This window comes from Silurus aristotelis, assembly GCF_946808225.1.
Source record: "Silurus aristotelis genome assembly, chromosome: 16".
Classification (NCBI taxonomy): Eukaryota; Metazoa; Chordata; class Actinopteri; order Siluriformes; family Siluridae; genus Silurus; species Silurus aristotelis.
The window spans coordinates 7,049,450-7,070,582 of record NC_139589.1 but is presented as its reverse complement, the minus strand read 5'-3'; the positions used below and the strand labels follow the sequence as shown (position 1 = coordinate 7,070,582).

Below are 21,133 nucleotides of genomic sequence, written 5' to 3'. Positions count from 1 at the left end.
CGGTCAGCTAACCCAATCTGTTCCTTGAAGTTGTATTAGCTTTGTGGAGAATATCTGCCAAACTATGAAACATAGGTCAAAGTTTGTGTGCTGGGGTGCCTAAAGCCCCTTGTAGAACAAAATAGTTTTGTCTACACATTTCTCCGAAAGTGATGAGCTGGGTGGAAAATCATTGGTTACCCCAGCAACAGCCTGGAACTGGAAGCAATAAAACTGTCAAACCCGATTTCCCCCCTAATCTGTATCTTTCTGAGACATGAAAGATAGGGATTATGACACAGCATGGATCACTTTAAAAGGCAAATCTCTGGCTTAGCTGGTTTAGCCATTAAAATTAAGAAACTGAAAGTTGAGATCATGTGGGGTGTCACTGGTTTCTTCTTCTTCTTTAACTTTTATTATAATAAAATTGTAACAGACGGATTTGTTGTGTAAAAATTTGTCTTTGCTCCAAAAAACTTTGTAAGTAATATCTGAAGATGCAGTTATGGCCACTTTATTAAGTATAATGGATGACATGGCACTGGAAGTAGAGGCATGTCTGATGATGGATCCTTGAAATCTATTCTTATATTCCAGACAGACATTATAATTTATTAGGTAGATATTTTTAGGCATGTTCATCTTTCTGTCTCTCTTTCTCCAACACACATATTCAATTTTATACCATACCATGCTTCCTGCTATAAAAAATGCAAAGCTGAGAAAATTGGATGTGAAGCAAGGTTTGTAGCAGCTCTAAAGAGTTCCAAAGAAGGTTCTAATGAGAACAGATGACATAAATAAGGATGAACCTTATAAAGATTAAACAGAGAGACCTGATTCTGGATCAAATGAGAAAGTGGACATTCATGGATCCATGGTTATGGTTGAAGGTCTCAAGCTGTTTATTCCTCATGAGCAGAATCCAAGTCTTTTATTTTAAATGCCTTAACTGTAATTGGTACTACCACTAACATTGAAGTTCTATTAGTATAGCATTCTACTTTTTCATACTTAATCCCATATTTCAGGAAGCAGGAGATGCTGACTATCTTAAGTGTTCCTCCGGCTGACTACCCTCCATCTTCACCAAGAACTGCTCCTGCTGCCTTAAAGGTGAGATAAGTTTCTTTCAATCGTCTGACTCAGTGGTACAGCAATCTTCGTGCAAAGAAGCTAGAGATGGTTACATTTACAAATTAGAAACTTTACTATTAAAGTTTTTTTTTTTTTGCTCTATGCTTTGCAGTATTTCTTGAGAGGTGCTGCAGAAACACATTCAAGTCTACAACAGTTTACCTAAAAAAGGTTATTCTGCATATACCGATGTATGACGGATGTGGTGTGATGCATGCTTGATTATGTCATGAGAAAAAGACAAATGTAACACAAATGTGAATTTGGTCAAAACACTGATGTCGAGAGATGAACTACTCACCTAGAAAAAAACTACTGACTATTATACTTAACATACTAAATATTAACATACTAAATGCCCCTTTAACTGTTCCCTGGCATGATAAGGACCAGGGCCTGGGGAGAACAGGGGGTAATTTGCCATGCCACTATGGGAAATGAACAGCGACTGCATTGTCTTTTATCCAGCAAAAAGAGCTTATGATGCTGCAGAATAGTGTCCTGCTTGATCAGTGGACCATGACTCACTTTTGGGCAGAAAATATTTTTTTAATATAACCAACAATAAAATATGCACCAAATACAGATGCCAAAATTCTCTTTACAGCTTTGTTCACATGTTGGAACGTTAGAAATAATAAGACAGGAATGTATTAAAGAAGAAAACTTGACTGTGCCAATCTATAATTTTATTGTTTAAACTATTTTACCATGAACAACATGGTCAAATCAATCAAGTAAGAGCAAGCTGTCTTGTTTACTAATCAATGTATCATGTCTTTTGGTGCTTAGTAATTAATTGATTTTCTTCCTACAGTCTACACCCTTTTTTGACTCACTAGAAAAGATGGAGGTAAGAATTTTTTTGAATAAATTGTATATTTTGGTCTGTTCACATAAATCTAACATCAAACAGGTTTCCTACAAACAAACAAAATCTTGCAGATAAAATAATTTTGAATAAAATTAGCAAATCTCAACTAGTCAATGACCTCATGACCTTTTGACCTTGAACCATAGCAGGTGTCTGAGGTGGATGAGATGAGACCAGGCCCACAGAGAATAAAGGTCTGCAGAGCACAAATAATAAGCTCAAAGTTGCACTTCAGGTCAAATGTATTGTCGTTATGTTTCAAAAAAGATTGATGGCCAAAATAGTATTCTGTTATAGGAAAATAATCAACAATGGAGTGGTGTGCCATGAGCCAACAGACAGTCATTACCACTCAGAATAATAATAATAATAATAATAATAATAATAATAATAATAATAATAATAATAATAATAATAATAATAATAGTAATAATAATACCTTCCCGTGGGCTCACCACCTGCAGGAGGGACCGTAAGGGACGGTGCTGTGAGGATTGGGCAGCAGTCGAAGGCGGGGGCCTGCTTAGACTGCTGCCCCCGCGACCCGAATTACGGATAAGCGGGAGAAAATGAATGATAATAATAATAATAATAATAATAATAATAATAATAATAATAATAATGATGAAAATACTAATCATTGCAATATAAGGCTTATTGTCATCTGGAGTTGCGGTTATAAAAGGACTAATAGGACATACTGTGCTGTTACACAAATAGAATCCATGCTGTGCAACTACAATTATAATATCAGACAATATTTTAATTATTACTTTTCAACACAATATGCATTTGAATGGTTCACAGTTAGTTTTGGAATGCCTGAGAGGCCTGAGAGGCATTGGAGTTGCCACAAACAGTTGATCTCCTTAACTCTTACAAAGGACTTACAACCAAGACCTTTTATAAAGGTGAAATAAATTTCCCCCAAAGAACAAAAATGTTTTTGAACACCTAGGGTTTTTTGTTTCAGACAAGACACAAAAATACAGGTGTCCCAATAAAAAAAGAGCATTTAATGACATTAACTGCTATGTAATAGATTGCAATGTAAAACTAGATTCCATATATCCAGTTATAATACATTAAGTGTAACCATATACGTTAATTTGCAATGGCTTTAAATAGACAGATATTGGTTACTATTATTTCTAGAGATTCACGCTGTCTGTATCACTGACCTGAAGTGTTATTTTGGGTTTGTCCCATCACAATGTCTTATCACAGTGTAAAAAAGTGTTAACAAAAATATCTTGAATATAGTTTTATCATTTTAATAGTTTCTCAATATGATTTTACAATAAAATTCGAACCATTCATTTTAAAAGAAGCAAAAGATTCTGAAAATGACATTGCAAGGTAAACATTACAACAAGATGTTTGTAAATAGGTTTGAATTCAAACATTCAATAATTACTAGTTACTCCTTTATTGCAGTTCCACTACTGAGCAGTTGAGGGTTCAGTTAAGGGCCTTGATAAAGGGCCCAGCAGTGGCAACTTGATTGTGCTGGGATTTGAACTCCATACAATGTGCATTAAAGTTCAGTAACTTAACCAGTGAGCTAACCAACAACCAATAAGCTTGATTATATTCAAGATATTGACACTTGTACCTTCTCATATCATTTTACCCTGAGATTGGTTATGTGCATGATTGTGTTCATGTTTTCAGGAAATTTATAGTACAGGCATTCTCTGCCATCAGTTTGCCGTATTGTATAGTATTGTATAGTCATCTCATCTCTGTAGCTGTACATTTTTTATGGGTTGTATTCTTCTTCTATGTCAGCATAGGAGTTGAAAATGTGAAAGTTTGCAAGATCAAAACTTTTAACATAATTGTTCTTCCCATCAGGAAGATTTTGTTCCCTACACGAGTATAGAAAAGGTGAGTTGCTTTTCTCACTCAGCCAATCAACTAATTATTACCAAACCGCTTAAACCAAGACAAACTGAAACCAATATATTGTACTTTGCTTAAATATGATATATGTCTTCTGTGTATTAGGTGCTACAGAATGGTCCACCATTCCCTCAGGTGATTTGTCCAGAGTCTGGAGGTTACTGGATTGAAGACCCTGAGACTCCAACTATCACGTCGAATTCTGGAGAAAACAGTTGGTATGATGCGGAAGATGAAGAGGGTGCAACCTCAGCAGGAGACTTTGGATATCGAATAGAGAGTAACTATGGCATACGAGCCTACCGCAAGCACTTTGTGGGCAGGGTAAGCATCTGGGGAAATATAATAACACAGAAATGGAATTATAATTGAAACTCTTAAAAAGCTTAGCAAATTACGTTTTTATTTTAATGCTTAAATTCTGATACACAATCATAAATTGTGGACTTGTTTTGCAGATAAAAAATATAAAAACTTATCAAACAAAAATTGTGTAAATATAAATATGTTGAAGCTACCTGTGTCAGAGATCCATAACAGTCAGTGATATAACTGTTCCATTTATTAATTTTAAGAAATGAAACTGTTTATATTGGCAAGAACAGACGTGACTATAAAATCAAAATTTATTTTGCGTATGGGTCAAAACATTAAAAGACTAAATGGACAATGTAATTTAATTATTTGTTAGGGGCTTGTTAGCAGGCAATAATTAGGACTAGATGTATTGTTACTAAAAACAAGCATTTAATTATTTATTATGAATTATGATTCATAATTATTAATCATCTTAATTGAACTTTTCACTAACCATAAAATGAGCTACAGTTGAAAAAGTTTTATTAAACCCTATGTATTACATTCTCTTGATTAACCTGGCTAAAACGCTGTATGTTAGGGATTCTAGTACATGTTTTTTAATCTACACATATACACAGTATATAATAATGCAACCTCGATACTCTTAGGGGATATGTTCTATGACCCCTCTCGAGTAACAAAAAATTTCTCCTTTTGATGGTTCCCTTTTCAAGGGGAATTGCACATGTACTCTACTGTACTCTCAACAAAAATTGTGAATTACTTGTTATAAATGTTTTATTTACTACTGTAAATAAATAATACAATAATAAAATAGTTTTTCAAACATTTTTATGTAATTTATTAGTACAAACTCTGTTTTGAAATGTTACTCCAAACTTTCAAGCCACTCGCTGCTTCTCATGAACTATCAGATTTTTCACGAGTTACTCTTAGTCCGGTTCCAAATGAAAAGTCGTGAACTATCGAGGTCTTGAGTATCGAGGTTCCACTGTGTGTAGATAGATAGATAGATAGATAGATAGATAGATAGATAGATAGATAGATAGATAGATAGATAGATAGATAGATAGATAGATAGATAGATAGATAGATAGATAGATAGATAGATAGATAGATAGATAGATAGATAGATAGATAGATCCTTTTACAGTCTAAGACATTTTAATCGACTGAAAAAATGTCCCTCTGCAATCTTTGTGCCTGACTCTGAAACACCTCACTTCACAGGATCACCTTGACTTCTACTGCACGGCCAGCAACCATGGCAACCTCGTCCTGTCCCTTCGGCATGAAGAAACAAAGGATCAGGAGCATCTGCACATCATTTTAAGGTAATAACTGCTTTGGGGCAGATTTCATTTGCTGTTATGCAATATACAATTATTTTAATGTCAGTTGCTTTTTTACTAATTGGTTTTATTTATTTGATAAATTCTGATTCTGCTGCTCTCGTTCCTCCTCTCAGGACTCCATCAAAGACAATATATGACAGGATTTTGGTCACAGGTTTGCTTGAACTCCCCAGCATCCCTCAGTTAGCCAAGGTGATGACGCAGGGTTTTTCATTTTCACTGAGTGAGCTTTGAACTCATGCAGCCTTTTGGAAATTTTTTTCAACACTGTGTATTGCTTTTAAACCACAACCATTTGGATCACTTTGATCTTAGCATTTAATTATAATAATATTGTATCTTCAGGTGAGGTTAGTGAACTTGCATCAGATTTTAACTCTGTTGCCCTCTTTTTCTCCTCTCTTTCTGTAGCTGCTTTGTGAAGATATTGCTGGCTTGAAGTTCAGTCCTGTGTTGTACCCTAGGGTGAGTTTTGTCTTCAGAACTGGGAATTATAATCTTAGTTATTACCAAAATTACTTTCAGATCATGGCTTCAAAAAGGGAAGTTAAAACATTTCACTCTAGGACTGAAAGTGTTTTAGATTGCAGCTTTCTGAATTACATTTTTTTGTTCACATGTACATTTGCTCATTTAGACAAGATACAGCTGAGCAGCTGAGGATTAAGAATGTTGAAAATGAATGTGTGACATGGTAATGCATACAGAAAATTTCAGAATTTCTCACTGAATTATTTAAGGCATGATTCATCATCATACAATCTTGCCATTTCAAAATTACATGCTAGTAATAGTTAGAAATGGATCTCTCATAAACCATAAAACTTTGTCCCCTTTTCCATAGACTTTCAGTACTTCCTCAGGTGTCATCTCAATGTCTCTGTGCTCAGAGTGTAGCTAGTGGGCTCTTAGGTAGAATGATAAGCATTATTCTGATTGGTTAATCCTGTATCTCACCATAGTTGCTGGTTGACAGTGAAAATGTGATTTGAAAAACTAAGACATTTGTGTATTTATGCTTTTTAATGAGCAACATTATAACAAATTACTGTAATTATTACTTAACGCCATGAAACAATGATGGTGCAATTAGACAGTGTTCAAATGTAATAAATACTTTTAACTGAAACATTTACAAGAAACATGTAACACTGCAAAATTGTTCACTGTAATTCATCTGACCTTAGATGTTTATTTCTAAGTTAGTTTTATGTACGACCTTTTGCATCTTTTTTTCAGAAGTGAAAGTCTTATTTTGAAATTATTTTTAAAATATATTGCTCTTACATAACAGGGATCTCATTTAATACTGAACTACGATGAACATGAGCTCAACAACACTTTCAAGTTTGGTGTCATTTACCAGAAGTTTGGTCAGGTTAGTCACACACATTTCTTTCTCATGTGCACTATATGGACAAAAGTTTGTAGACACCTGAATGATTTGTATGTGCTTTCTGAACATTCCATGTTCACCTCTGCTCTTCTGGGATTTTAAAGTGTGCTTTTAAAGATTTGTGCTCATTCAGCTATAAGGGCGGTAATAAAATCAAGTACTGATGTATGGTGAGGAAGCCTAGGGTGCAGTCAGCATTCCAATTCATCCCAAATGTGTTCAATAGAGTTGAGGTCAGAGTTCTACAGCTGGACACTTAAACTCTTCCAGTACAAACCATGTAAACCATATCTTCATAGAACTCGAATTGTGTGAGGGTTTTGCCATGCTGAAACATAGTTCAGGCGAAGGGAAAATAGGACACCCTATATAATTGTATGTCACTGACTTTGTGGTAACAGTTTGGAAAAGAATCACATATGGCTCTAAAAGTCAGTTGTCCCAATAATTTTGTCCACATAGTGTATGTACATTCAAATCTTAGGTCTGATGTGTAATGCATGAAAAGTTTTTAACTTACTTTATTTATGAGATGCTGAGTAATTTGTGTTTGCCTATTTTGACCTTTGCCAGTCACCTCATACTCTACCTTTAAAATTTTGCAATTACTTATGCTGATCCTTTGATTAAATTACTGTTGAATTCTTCTCTATGTGTAAACCAGTTGTCAGAAGAGGAGCTATTTGGAAACAATGAGGAAACACCAGCTTTTACAGAGTTTCTCCAAATTCTGGGAGACTGCGTGGAGCTGCAGGATTTTAAAGGGTAAGAGAGATAGAGTCACAAGGACATCTTATCACACAAAAGGAATTTTTTAAATCAATGCTTATTTAAGCACATTGGTTAAAAATGGTGGAAACTTTTACTGCAGAGGAAAAGAAAAATGCAGAATAAAAATGCTCTGTGTTTTATTCAATTTAATAATAAGCTAAGGATTAACTGATCTTTCTGACTGCTAGGTTCCGTGGTGGTCTGGATATCTGCAATGGGCAGACAGGTTCTCAGTCAGTCTACACTGTGTTCAAAGGTCAAGAGCTCATGTTCCATGTCTCTACCAAATTACCATTCACAGAAGGGGACACACAACAGGTACATATTCAGCCTGAGAACTACCTTTTAGCTACCCTTAATCAAGTCATAAAGTTGTTTTTTTTGCAAGTGTTAAATGTGTACAATTAGTGACTCATCTGGGGCTTTATTTTTTAAATGGATATGTTTTTTCACTTATTCAAAGCTCCAAAGGAAAAGACACATAGGAAATGATATAGTGGCAACAGTTTTCCAAGAAGAAGCCACACCATTTGTGCCTGATATGATCGCGTCCAACTTTCTTCATGCCTATATCCTGGTCCAGGTGGAGAATCCATGTACAGACGAAACCACATACAAGGTAAAAAACAACTAGGCTAGTTTATATTATTATGCAAATCACCTTTGATATATTGAACATATTGACTGTTTTGATATATTTCTGTCAAGCATCTCCTACTTTTCTTTAACCATGACTGTTATAAATACATAATAATTATATAATAATAATAATAATAATAATAATAATAATAATAATAATAATAATATACAATGTAATGAATAAAATGTAATATAAAATGTAAACTTAGTGCAAGGATGGGGTGTGTCTATCTAATGATGATGGGATGGGAATTGGCTCGTTTAGTAAGTTGGATTACGTATCACTGAAGTGATATATATATATATATGTGATATATGTGATTTATGAATCAGGATACAGTACATCTTCATCAGATGTTATATGTGAGTCATCTCTCAATGTTCATTTGAAAATCTCAATATGGGTATGCACACATATGAACCTTTATCTGTAAACATGATATTTTGAAGTAAACCGCAATATACCTGCCTTACTTAAGGATAGATATAGCTATTGAGATAAAGAAGGACAGCCCATCCATCTGGGCTGTCATTCCAAAACTTAATAAGATATCTTTATGTCTTGGCTAATCATGAATGATGTGTTGCAGGTCTCTGTCACAGCAAGAGATGATGTACCACACTTCGGTCCTCCGCTTCCAAACCCACAAGTCTTCAGAAAGGTAAATATTTGCACTCATAATAGATACTTCTATATTAGAAAAGACTTTTTGCACATCATTGTTTTTGCTGTCTCATTCTGTCCATCCACCAGGGCCCAGAATTTAGAGAATTCTTGCTGACTAAGATGATCAATGCAGAACTGGCCTGTTATCGCTCTGATCGATTTGCCAAGCTTGAGGTTAGTCCAAAACGGTCAAAAACATGGCATTTTATAGTATATGATTATAAGTGTATGATTTTGTGTTTAGTATTCTAGTATTGGTTAGTATGTTTCCTTAAAAACATTTACAGTTGACAATTTCATAATAAGAGGTGTAATTTATGTATCATGAAGTTTAAATTATACATTTACTCATACAATTTGTGTTTCGTATTTTTTCCTATACATGTGTGCTAGGAGAGAACACGAACAGCGTTGCTAGACTCCCTTCATAATGAGTTGCACAGACAGACTCAGGTGCTTCTGGGTCAGCCGCTCAGCGGTGATGAGGAGAATGGAAGCCATGGGGGAATACTGGAGTCTATCAAGGTGCCCAGAAAACAGAAATTACTTCATTAAAGCTGAGGTGCAACAACCTCACTGCTTCTAAAAAAAGCTGACAGAGATATCTTTCCCTTGTCCTTTTGCCTCTGTTTTTGCCTCAGCGAGCAATGCGTGTGCGTAGTCACTCAATGGAGACGATGGGTTCTCAGAAGCATGGGCGCTCTGCCGGGGGAGGAGGAGGAGTACCCACCAGTCTGAGTGGAGCTGGTCTCACTCACAGCAGCCCTGAGTGCAATAGGAACTCGGTGAGCATGCCAAAAGAACATCTACAAGCTCAGTACTTTCACAAACACTTGCTTGCTTGTGACTAAGAATAGGTTTAAAAGCAAATGTTCTTAGACTCGAAGTCATGACTCCAAATGGGGTCACCAAAGACATAGGTGGGGTCAAATAATATTTGTATTAACCATTATTTCTATTATAATAATAATTATTTGATTTATTTGTGATTTTAATATTATTATTATTAATAATAAATTTAAATAGCCTCAATTCAGTCTAAAGCACTACTTAAATCAATTTTTCCCAATAGTGATCCATCCAGCATTTCTATAACTTACAAATAAGCATATTTCTACACAAAATGGTTATGATTTTTAGCTAATGCAGACTAACACAACAATCCTATCCATTTCATATCACCGAATGAAACCAAAAAAAGGTTGAAAAGCCATCATCCAGATATAAATATAATGTCCTTTCTCTCCCAATTTAGCTGTTTAGCAAACTCCTCTTTTGTGTGTAAGTTTCTTTCAATTGGCACAGAAAACTAAAATAAATTTGCATCATGCAAAGAAAATCACATCATTTCTGATATTCTGGAACATTTGCTGGAAAAACTATTCTTTATTTATATACTTTTGGAAAAAATGTGTCTGCTGTTCATGTGAAGTGATGCCAAGCTATAGTATGTGCTGAGAAGATGAAATACTGTAACACCTGTTTGTAATTTTTCTCAGTAGTGTCATGTCCTACACCATTAAAAAACAAGTGAAACAAACAATGATGATTTAAACGTGCAGTTTGTACAACCAAATGTAATCAACTTCTTTGACTACATATAGTGTAATTAGAAATGACAGAATTTTATGAATTTTATTTTAAGCTGGAAAACTTGTAACTTTTTTTGTAGTGCCCAGTATCATCTACGGCTAAGTCTCCTCTGAAGAGCCCAGTGAAGAGGCGTTCGTGTCTATTTCCCCGGCTGCACAGCATGGATGGGCAGACTGAGCGTCCAACACGCAGGTAAGTCACACTGAAGCCCAAAACCACACTTGCATGTCACTTAAAAATCATTGCCACTGACATCTATTCAGGCGAAATAATAAATATGTATTGGTTATCTTATTTACACTTGTACGTTTTACCAAGCAAATATTTTTATACAAATATCATGCTTGGTTTAGGTTTGGTGGTCTGGGACAATCTGACAGAATACCCTGTATAAACCCTTGCAAACATTATAAAAAGAGTCAGGGTTTTTTTTGTTTATAACATATTTTAACATCATGCCTTGCCTCAGCTCTCTTTAGAATCATGCTGGGTTTAACAAGCAGACAGTCTTTCTTCCTAAAAATGTATAAAACCTTGCTAGATAAGCCGGATTTCCTCCCACAGTTTATAGATAGCTACATGCTGTATCAAAACAGACTTAAGCCTAATTAATTCTGTTTGTAATCACTGCTAGCTGTGGAAAAATCTGTGATGCTCCTGCAGTACAGTCAGAATTTAATCTTTCAATGTAATTTCCTTTTTCTTTTGGGCAAATAATTTACAATGATATAACTTACAGTTGTAGTTGAGATGTGTGCAGAAGAGAAAAAATCTAAACAGTTCAGGAAATAATTATATACTGTATACACTAGAAAATGTATGCATGTGATTTCCCAGGTCACCACAACATATTCACAAGCCACACAAGCTGAAGCGCCCACATACTGTAATGTTGCAATGTTTCATAAATGCTTTCCTGGGGAATGAAAAGGAAATGGGGACGGTTCAGCAAAATAACCTTCCTCAGATGCACAAAAGCTCTGAAGGATGCTATAAATCATCCACACAGTGTACTGAGATATTATCAAACTGTGCAGTGAAAAATGACTGCGTACAAACAGCCTTGCACTCACACTGTGAGTTATTTCCTCTGTTTGTCCTCACTTTACTCCAGTATGCTCTGTGATCAGAGGAGTCTAGACAACGGTCACCATTCACAAGAGGTTAAATCAGAGAACTCATCAAACCCCAGTTCTCCAGAGATCTGCTTGAATAAAGAGAGGTACTGTCACAAAACATTATCAAATACTCTCTTTTCCTAGCTGTTCCACTCAAGCTTTGCTGTGACCTGCAAAGCAATGTACACTGGCGATCAAAATTAGAGAACAATTTATAAACAATTGAACAATTCTGAAATAATGTCATCTTCACTGCTCAACAGTTGAAGGAGTTTTTGTCCTGTCTATACCATGCTACCAGAACACCTTTTCCACAAAATAACTAAGGCATTTAAAAAAAAAAAAACAATATATTGCAGAAAACACACTGATCAAAATTAGAGAACAACAATGACTGTAGCATGGAAAAAGATTACAACAAAATTTTCTGAAGGTTACAACAGTCGGCAGTTAGTAGGAAGTGTACTTCAGCACATCTGCGGCCACAGGACAGCACTAGTCTCTCACACTGCTCTGGTGTGATTTTGGTCCACTCTTCTTCCAGTCTTCTCCACAGTTCGGTGACTGTAGTGGGTTTTCTTGGCCATAACTTTGTCACCTAGGATTTTCCAGAGGTTCTCTATTGGGTTGAGGTCAGGACTATGGGCAGGCCATATCAATATTTCAATGTTATCAGTTTAAAGGAACTGCTTTACCCGTTTTGCTGTGTGACATGGAGCGTTGTCCTGCATGAACACTGTGGGCCGATTGGGTGATGAATGCATGGAAGAAACCATATGTTGTTGAAGAAGGTTCTGATAAACATTTGCATTCACTCTGCCATGTAGCTGTATAAGAGGCCCAACTCCTGCTGCAGAAAACATGCCCCAAACCATGACACTTCCTCCTCCACTTTTCACTGACTTCTTTACACACTTTGGGTTCAGTCTTTCTCCAGTTTGTCACCGAACATAATGTTTCCCATTGGACCCAAATAAATTAAACTTGTTTTCATCACTGAAGTGAACTTTAGACCAGTTCTCCTCTGTCCACACAACATGCTCCTCAGCAAAGCTTAGTCTAGCCTTTTGATTCTTTCTGCTAATGAGAGGTTTGGTGGGCTTTCAGTCCAAATGCTCTTAAACGTCAAGACAGCGTATGTGGATCCTTACCAAGTTCAGCACTGAACTGGTGAGCAATTCCAGCTGCAGTGTGGAAACGATTGCCCATTGAGATCCTCCGCAGTATCCTGTCCTCCCTTGTATTTGTCTTCCGTGGACGACCAGCCTTCTTGGTGGACTTGAATGAGTTTGTGATGTTGTAAAGATTCAATATTCTTGAAATCACAGATTTGGAACGACCAACTTGTCTTGCTATGGCTGATAGGGTCATCCCTTTGGCCTTCATCTGGACAACCTGCTGCCGGAGGCTTTCAGTCACTTTAGACGGCCCACTATCTTGCAGAGTCAGTGAAACTGGAAGTTAGGCTGCCAGTTAAATAGGGGTTGACAGATAATCAAGGAAATTAGCACCAGGTGCCAGATTAACACCAATAACTGGAAGGTATCTGAAAGTGTTCTCTAATTTTGATCAGTTTGTTTTTAAAGAGTAAAGAAAGGATGTTGTAAATTAATGTGTGTTGCATTGAACGTCTTTGCCTCTTTTATACTTTTTTAAAATATTTTAAATAAAAACAGAAATGCATGCTGCATTAATCGTGCGTTAATAAAGTTATTTTGTGTTAACATGCATGAATATAACACGTTATGTGCCTTCAAATTTGCGTTTACAGTTTGGGGGAAAAACACATATGGCTGGAAACGTCAGTTGTACCAAGAAATTATTTTCCATATGGTGTATTATTCTCACATAAACTAATATGGCATAACCAGAATAGAGGGTAATGCTGTTTTACAAGCAGTAAAAACATTCAAAATGGTGGCAATGTGGCATATACAGTGATGTTTTTTTTCTTATCACGCAAACTGAATAAAGAGGGGCCATCTATATAGATGTATTCTGACTTTTCTCAAATCATTACTAGATATCACATCTCATTTGTGCTGTTATTATTACTTGTATTTGAATTTAATTATTTTTTTTAAACATTTATGCTTGTTTAAACATATTGCCAGTCATCTCTCTTTGACCGTCTTACTGTTCCTGTCTTACTGTAGACCAACTCTGAAGCTGCAGGAGTGCACACGAAGCCCAGAAATATCTCGCTCTCCTTCCAGCACAAGCAGCTTCAGCAGTGTTGCTGGTGATACGGACACACTTGAAGAAGGAGACCCTGTGAGCCTGCATGTGTGTGTGTGTTTGTGTGTGTCTGGGCAGTGTTTTTGATTATACTCATTGTGCTAAGTTGTGGTTGGTTGTTAGTGTTGCATAAAAATTGAGTTTCAGATGGCCATTTGAACCACACAATCTAATTAATGTTGGACCATCCATGCAAGATAATATCAGATAATTCAATTGTTAATAGAAGCATACAGTATTCATGCATTTTAATATTGCCTTGCAATGGTAGTTCATATGGTTTTTACATCCCGATGTCTGTTAAGATACTTTGTGACAGTGTCCATACATTTAATATGAATTCAAATGAATAATGTGTTTTTTGTAAATTTTTTAAGGGCACATGGGCAGTGGTAAAATGAAAATGTTTGGATTAGTGAGTCATTTTGCTTTTTCTCTCCAGACCAATGTCCAGGTTTCTCCCAGTTTGTCACCGGTGTGTAGCTCCTCTCTTTGTGTGGACGGTCAGAATGTAGGAACTCCTGTTATCATGTGCCGCAGTCCTACGGGTAATAAAGTGCAATTTCCTTAATGTTTCCAAATTGAGTTTTACTTTAAATGTTGTTACTAGTTAGTAGTCAATACTTTATTTCTCATTCTTTGTTTGCTTACAAGTGAGAATGTTTAATTCAAATAATCACTTTCTTGTTTTGTTACTATCAAAAGAATTCAAGAATAAGAGTTCTCCCAGATCCAGTCTGAGGTTCCGTTTTGACAAGTTGGCTCACTCTGCGCCTGTAAGATCTTACTTAATAATTCATCAGTAGATTGCACCTGTCTTGTAATTGACTATGATGTAACTGGATGTTTTTATTCTGGACAGGGACATTAGTGACCAAACAATGAAGAGAGACCAGGATCACTGTGTGAGCCAGACATGAGCTGTGGACCAAGACAGCACAATGAGTAAGAGGGAGACTGGATTTTGAAATATTACTAAAGCTTGAGCAGTCCGCAACATGGCATAAGTCATGTGATCTTATACATGCACACATCATATTCACAAATAGCATTTTTAGAGCTTAGCAGGTTTATCCTTCTACTGGTCCTTCCTGATCTGGAAAACTCAGCCGAAGATTTTGATGAGATTTGTTGGGGCTTTTCATAGCAATATATATATTTTTAATTATTTTGGGAGGGAGGAAGCCAAAACAGTGAAAGTTATGCAGGACAACATAGCTGCAGGATATTGAATTTAAAACAACAAAGTATTCCAGACAGCTAAGATTTCAATTTATGTTTCATTGTGTTTTATTGTTCAACTGAAAGTTTAGCTGAATGAGATTTATGTACCTCAAATTTTTATTAATATAATACATTTATTAATATAATAAACCATGCAAGCATATAAATACCAAATGAAGTACCTAATTTTTGCAGTCAGCTCCCCTTTCATTTTAAACAAATCTCAGAATCCATTATACTTTCAGCAACATTAAGCACATTTGGCAAATACAACTTTATAACTTTTAACAATTTTGAATTCTGAACTTTCTTTTAAGACCTCACACCAGTTACACTGTGTTCAAATATTGATTTTGTCTCATTACCATACATTTCTTAGTTTTAGCAATATTGCACTTAGATCTTAGGATGTAAAATGATTTATACCACTTTCTTTAAAAATACAAAAATACATCCTTTATTAAATCCATTAAATCTAATGGCCAATTTATACTAAATTATAACTATAACATCTTTGGCCCCTTGTATAAATGTTACAGTGAGCTGGGCTCTGTGTTATTACACAGTGCTTGAATAAATAATGGAAAAAAAACCTGACGCTGATTATTTTCTTGTAATAGCATGTCCTGAAATGTTAATCCCTAAATACACCACAGCAATTTTGTCAACTCTTACAATTTACAATTTATATAAAAAAATTACACATCATACTATTTATCTGTTTGCAGTTACATTTAATGTTACAGAACATCCATGAACAAGTTACTTTCTATTATAATATATATTTTAGTGGCTATAAATCAATCAATAAAGGCAAATAATATGCAGTTGACCATGGTATTAGACACTGGAAAGCCTTCTGTCTCCAAAAAGACTTCTTACAGAAAGCTTTATTATATCAGTGTAAATCCATTTATGTGGAGAATCTGCAATATAATATACTCTCCTGGTGTGACCTGTTACTATAAAAACAGAATAAAAACTCTCTACCTTAAAAAAGAGAGTTTTGTCTTAGTTCTACCATGTGTACCAAGTTTCAATAAAAATAAATAGGACAATGTATTAGAACCAGCATGTGGATATAAACCTGTCATTTATCTTGCTGCCAGAATTGCATTCAGAGATTATCTTATAGAAATGTAATTATCTCCTTGCTAATCATAATAAAAAAAGAAAGAAAAAAAGGTGAAGAGGCACGTTAGTATGCATTACAGAAAAAGCAATTGCATTAAAATTGGTAAATGACATTTATTTATTCCACAGTTTATTTACTCCCTATTCCAAAGGAGAAAATTAGTAACTTACACTGCAGGTTTCATTTCAAAGAAACCAATATTTCTGCAAATAGTTCATTTTAGAAAATAAAAGTCTATTAAATTCATAATTTAGAAAAAAGTGAGATTTATAGCTAGTTGTGGCAATACTTGTGACTCCAAAGAAAGTAAAATGGTACTGAATCCTGACCTCTAGAAAAACAACCACTTTACAAGTCACCTTCTCTAAATATATATTTATTCTATTTAGAGAGAGAGATTATATGCTTTTGAAAGTAAATGCACTTGTTTATTCTACAAGGCCAGCACAGGTTGTTTTTTTTTTTTGCTGATAGAGCTTTGTTTTTGAGTACATTTGTGTGTCAGTCTACATCTTGTGCATGGGCTGCTTTTTTATTGGTTGTAGAGTATAATATTTTTGTAATGATTAAGAAAACTAAGGGAAATTATATGGTGGCCTGGGAAAACTCTTCATATGGTCACATTAGTTCCAAAAACTAGAAAGCTCTCCTGAACTGAACTATGCCTCACACTTGCACTTGCATATCTCAACAAAAAGACAAGTTATAGCACTTTAATATTTACAAAAAGTAAAAAAAACAAAAAGTGAAAACAATCTTCCTGACAAATGTTAAAGAATTATATATTTAAAATGGAAACTAGTCATTACTTTGATGATTAGCATAATCTCAGATGATCTCTGTTCATTGGTGAGAAAATTCTCAGCCACACTGTCATCCGACGGGTTTTTCTAGACCACCACACAATTTCTTTTACTCATAATTCCCTGACATTGATTATAAATATGAATTCAGCATATTTACCACACGTATTTATGTAGACTGATATTAATTAGGACATGAGAATGTTGTTAAACTAAAGTTTAATCAATAAATCAACATAGGCATATAGCTCTCGACTCTGGGGGCCCCACTGATTTGCACAGACTCAGGTTTTCTATGTTGCCAACATGACTGATTCAGTTTGTTGAGGTAATATTCTGATTGGAAACCAGAATTGGGTTTTTTTTATTTCAAGTCACTCCTGAAAGGTTAACAAACAAATATTAGATAGCACTTTTTTAATTTGTACAATTAATTGTAAACTTCCTTTTTTTTTTTTTTTTTTTGCTTTAGCCCACTGTTTGGTTAAATTGTGATGGCACATTTATTTTTAATGTCTATTTAGGTTTAATTGTAGTATTTAAAAGAAAATCCTAAAATATTGCAACTAAGGGGCTTGAAGGATTGGGACTTGAGGATTAAAGCATTTAAGCACATAATAATAAATATAATTGGCCTTAGCATTAGATATCTATTGTGTTAATAGATAATAACTGTGATTTCAATACAGTGCCAAATGTTAATAATGACCACTTCTGTATGGAGTTGTGTAGGAAGCGGAGAAAACCAAAATACACAGAGGAGTGGGCCTCCTGGACCAGAGCCATGGCCACACAAGTGTCACACAATGGCGCTTGCTATCCTCAAAATAAGCCTTTTCGCCACTATTATCAATCCAACTTCACAACATCTGAGAGGTCTAACAGTCCTCAAAATACTTGCAGACTTAATGAATTAGATTGATCAACTGTTGGTTCTAATCATTATTATAAGGTTGTAGGTATTTTTAAATCAAATCCATATAGCATTAAGAATTATTAAGTACAATAAAGTGGCATTGTGTGGCCAAAATAAAAATCCCTAGTATGAAATTGTACTACATAATGTTGTATAGGGGAATGTTTCAGTTTCTTATATTCTGGGTAATCTCCCTGTTATTTTATTTAAAAACATATATACATATATATATATAGATCTTTTTAAAATAAAATAACAGGGAGATTACCCAGAATATATATATTATATATATATATTTAGTTCTATGTTTATGACTACTGATTTTCTTAAATAAGAATTGTATTTTGTATTGTTTCTGTATATTTTTGTCAGAAAAATCACAGATTTACACAATGTAGTTAAGGTGACTTGAGTATTTGTGGTACAGATTATTCACTGAGTCTCAATGTTTTTCTTATGTAATGTTAAATAAATAAAGAACATTTTATTATAATAAAACTTTCAATTCTTCATTATTTTGGTTAAACAAGTATAATCTATATCTGGTGAGTGTGAGTTACTATGATGATGCCTTTTTAATCACTAAACATTATTTTACTGATGCTCCAAGTCACAAACCAACCACAAAATTTGCCATAATGCATCTGCTGGACCCGTCTGGGGGCCTGTTTTGTGGCATTTTTCCTCATAACGCCAAAACACACTTTAATTGCTCTGTCTTTTTGATCGTACAGAGAACAATACATCATTCAAATATGTAAAGCGATAACAATAAAATGCTGTCCTTTTGTAAAATAAAGAAAACACGGTGTGCTCTCTGCCGTCTCGGTCATCTCTCTTCGCAGACACATACATGAATACTTGCCGCACACATGACCATATGTATAGAAAGCTTGAAATGTCTACTTTTAAATGAACTAATTCACATCAAAGACAAATATTCTCTGGTTATGTAATCCGTAATAAAGTTAGAAAGTAAACAGTTTCTTCGGCATCAGCTCATTAACCGGCCTTGTGGAAACATGGCAAAAGTTCCGTTTGGTGTTTATTTTGCTCTATGCTCTATGTTGAGTTTTTTCAGTTTTTCACTAATAATAAACATGCATTTGCATTAGTGGCGGGCGGTCAGGGCCAGCAAAGCCTTCTCAGCTGGCCTAAACACTATCAGAAGCACTGACCTACATTTACAACCTAAATTCTATTAGAAAATTATGAGTATGCATCTCTGGTGAGTAGGTTGTATTTTATTTACATTTTTATGTTTTTATCATGTTATTAGACAAATAGTGATTCTGAACTGCTCCAGATGATGTACGTGGCACAGTTGAGGTTGTAGTGTAGAGGTTTGGAGTTGTCTTAACTGGGTTTTTTGCTTTAGTAAAATAGTATTCACTCTCCATATGCGAAATTCCTTTCTCTCTGTAATGATGATTGTTGTTGAATTGCGTTTTTGTATTGTATTGATGGTTTCCATAATTGCAACCTAATAGTGGTGGTATTAAGAGGTGGATTAATTCGGGTAAGTCCTCACTGAAGGTCCAGTATGCACGGCCTGCCACTGATTTGCATAAAGCATACATATTTGTCCATGGCCATGTTGATTAGATTAATAAAAACTTGTAAAGTACAAATTTAAGGTACATTTAGAATAGATAAAAATGTGCAATTAAATTGCGATTAATCACGAGTTAACTCCTGACAACTGTGCGATTAAATATTGTAATTTTTTATCTTTTAACAGCCCTAATATAGGTTTACCTAACACGCACATTTAAAACATTGGCAGGAAACAGCTTATACAGTGATATTTTGACAGTTTATTTATTCTTGCAATTAAAAATGTCAAAATTATAAATAGGACCATGTTGTTCATGCTCTTTCGGACCAGGGACTGCTGCTAAAACCAAGAACACATGATGAAGTAGAATTTAAGATGAATTAGATTAAAAAACACGTTAGCCAGTATTGTATTGCGACTACACGGTCAAGCCACTCACACTTTTCTTTGTTTTGTGTGTCTAAGCATGCTGGGAGCTTCCAAAATGGATGTAAAGATGCGTCAGTCTTCACTGAATATTTATGTAACAATATTTTTCATCAGAACACAAATAATACAGTTTCGTGTTTTATAAAATCATGGCTCAAATTTAAACACACTTTTACTGTATAGTCTATTAAACTATACAATAAATTGTAAAGACAAAATTAATTATAAAGTCACTTTACTGTACAATTAATGAGAAAAGTAATGGCAAAACCACCCCAAAGATCACTGAATTTTAATCATGTCATATTCAAACACATTGGAGTGATTTTGCCATTAATTCTCTTAAAGATTGTACAGTAAAATCACTTAAATATTAACGTAGTAATAGACAGGGCCACTTTAAAAAATTATTTCTGAATGAATAAATATGCAAACCTGTAAAGGAAAATGCTTTATATGTGGATAGTTGTGCAGTTTCAATTAATTTGTTTTAATGGGTCAATTTTGACAGCATTTACTGATTCACTGTTTTCTTGGTGTTCAGTTATCTAATGGCTATTGCCTAAAAACTGTCCCTGGATATGTTTGTGTGTGATATGACTGACCTGAAGCATCTACCTGAGGATAAAAGTTCAAACAGATGGTGTCCAAAAGTAGGTTGGGTCTTAAATAAAGGCTATTCTATTCTGTCACATATACATAGGTGGTAGCTCAGTGGTTAAGGCATTGGGCTTTGGATTAGAAGATCACAGGTTCAAATCCCACCACCACCAAGCTGCCACTGCTGGGCCCTTGAGCAAAGCCCTAAAACCCTCCCCTGCTCAGTTGTAAGTCGGAGTAACTCTGGATAAGGGCGTCTGCCAAATGCCGCAAATGTAAATATAAATTGCTGGAAATATGGGCGCACACACCTAGCTAGAAATTTAACCCTAAAGAAGCTCTGTTGTCTGTGCAATCGGAAACACTTTCAAATCCTTCATGAGAATAATAACCTCTCTCAACCAGAGAGTACCTGTCTAGTGAGTTCCATGAACGAAGCCCTGTACCTGGACAGCCCTGAAGGTTCCAAGCA

General features: G+C 35.0%; 1 protein-coding gene across 8 annotated transcripts in view; it reads left to right on the top strand.

Annotated features, from left to right (window-relative positions):
* The window catches only part of rap1gap2b (RAP1 GTPase activating protein 2b), a 40,893-nt gene extending 24,869 nt beyond the window's left edge, over positions 1 to 16,024 (top strand). For 4 of the 8 annotated variants that reach the window (XM_083565604.1, XM_083565600.1, XM_083565602.1 and 1 more), the window contains 21 exons: positions 1,014 to 1,098; positions 1,937 to 1,972; positions 3,851 to 3,883; positions 4,004 to 4,222; positions 5,450 to 5,553; positions 5,688 to 5,766; positions 5,986 to 6,039; positions 6,869 to 6,952; positions 7,635 to 7,735; positions 7,930 to 8,059; positions 8,205 to 8,360; positions 8,971 to 9,042; positions 9,135 to 9,221; positions 9,441 to 9,572; positions 9,689 to 9,832; positions 10,720 to 10,832; positions 11,755 to 11,862; positions 13,915 to 14,032; positions 14,439 to 14,544; positions 14,702 to 14,772; positions 14,859 to 16,024. In XM_083565604.1, the coding sequence (XP_083421730.1) occupies positions 1,024 to 1,098; positions 1,937 to 1,972; positions 3,851 to 3,883; positions 4,004 to 4,222; positions 5,450 to 5,553; positions 5,688 to 5,766; positions 5,986 to 6,039; positions 6,869 to 6,952; positions 7,635 to 7,735; positions 7,930 to 8,059; positions 8,205 to 8,360; positions 8,971 to 9,042; positions 9,135 to 9,221; positions 9,441 to 9,572; positions 9,689 to 9,832; positions 10,720 to 10,832; positions 11,755 to 11,862; positions 13,915 to 14,032; positions 14,439 to 14,544; positions 14,702 to 14,772; positions 14,859 to 14,867 (2,031 nt within the window). In that variant the 5' untranslated portion in view covers positions 1,014 to 1,023 and the 3' untranslated portion in view covers positions 14,868 to 16,024. Of the gene's footprint in view, positions 1 to 1,013; positions 1,099 to 1,936; positions 1,973 to 3,850; positions 3,884 to 4,003; positions 4,223 to 5,449; positions 5,554 to 5,687; positions 5,767 to 5,985; positions 6,040 to 6,868; positions 6,953 to 7,634; positions 7,736 to 7,929; positions 8,060 to 8,204; positions 8,361 to 8,970; positions 9,043 to 9,134; positions 9,222 to 9,440; positions 9,573 to 9,688; positions 9,833 to 10,719; positions 10,833 to 11,754; positions 11,863 to 13,914; positions 14,045 to 14,438; positions 14,545 to 14,701; positions 14,773 to 14,858 lie in introns of all 8 variants that reach the window. The other 4 variants (XM_083565603.1, XM_083565599.1, XM_083565601.1 and 1 more) reach the window with 1 other exon arrangement.
* Positions 16,025 to 21,133: the final 5,109 nt, after the last annotated feature.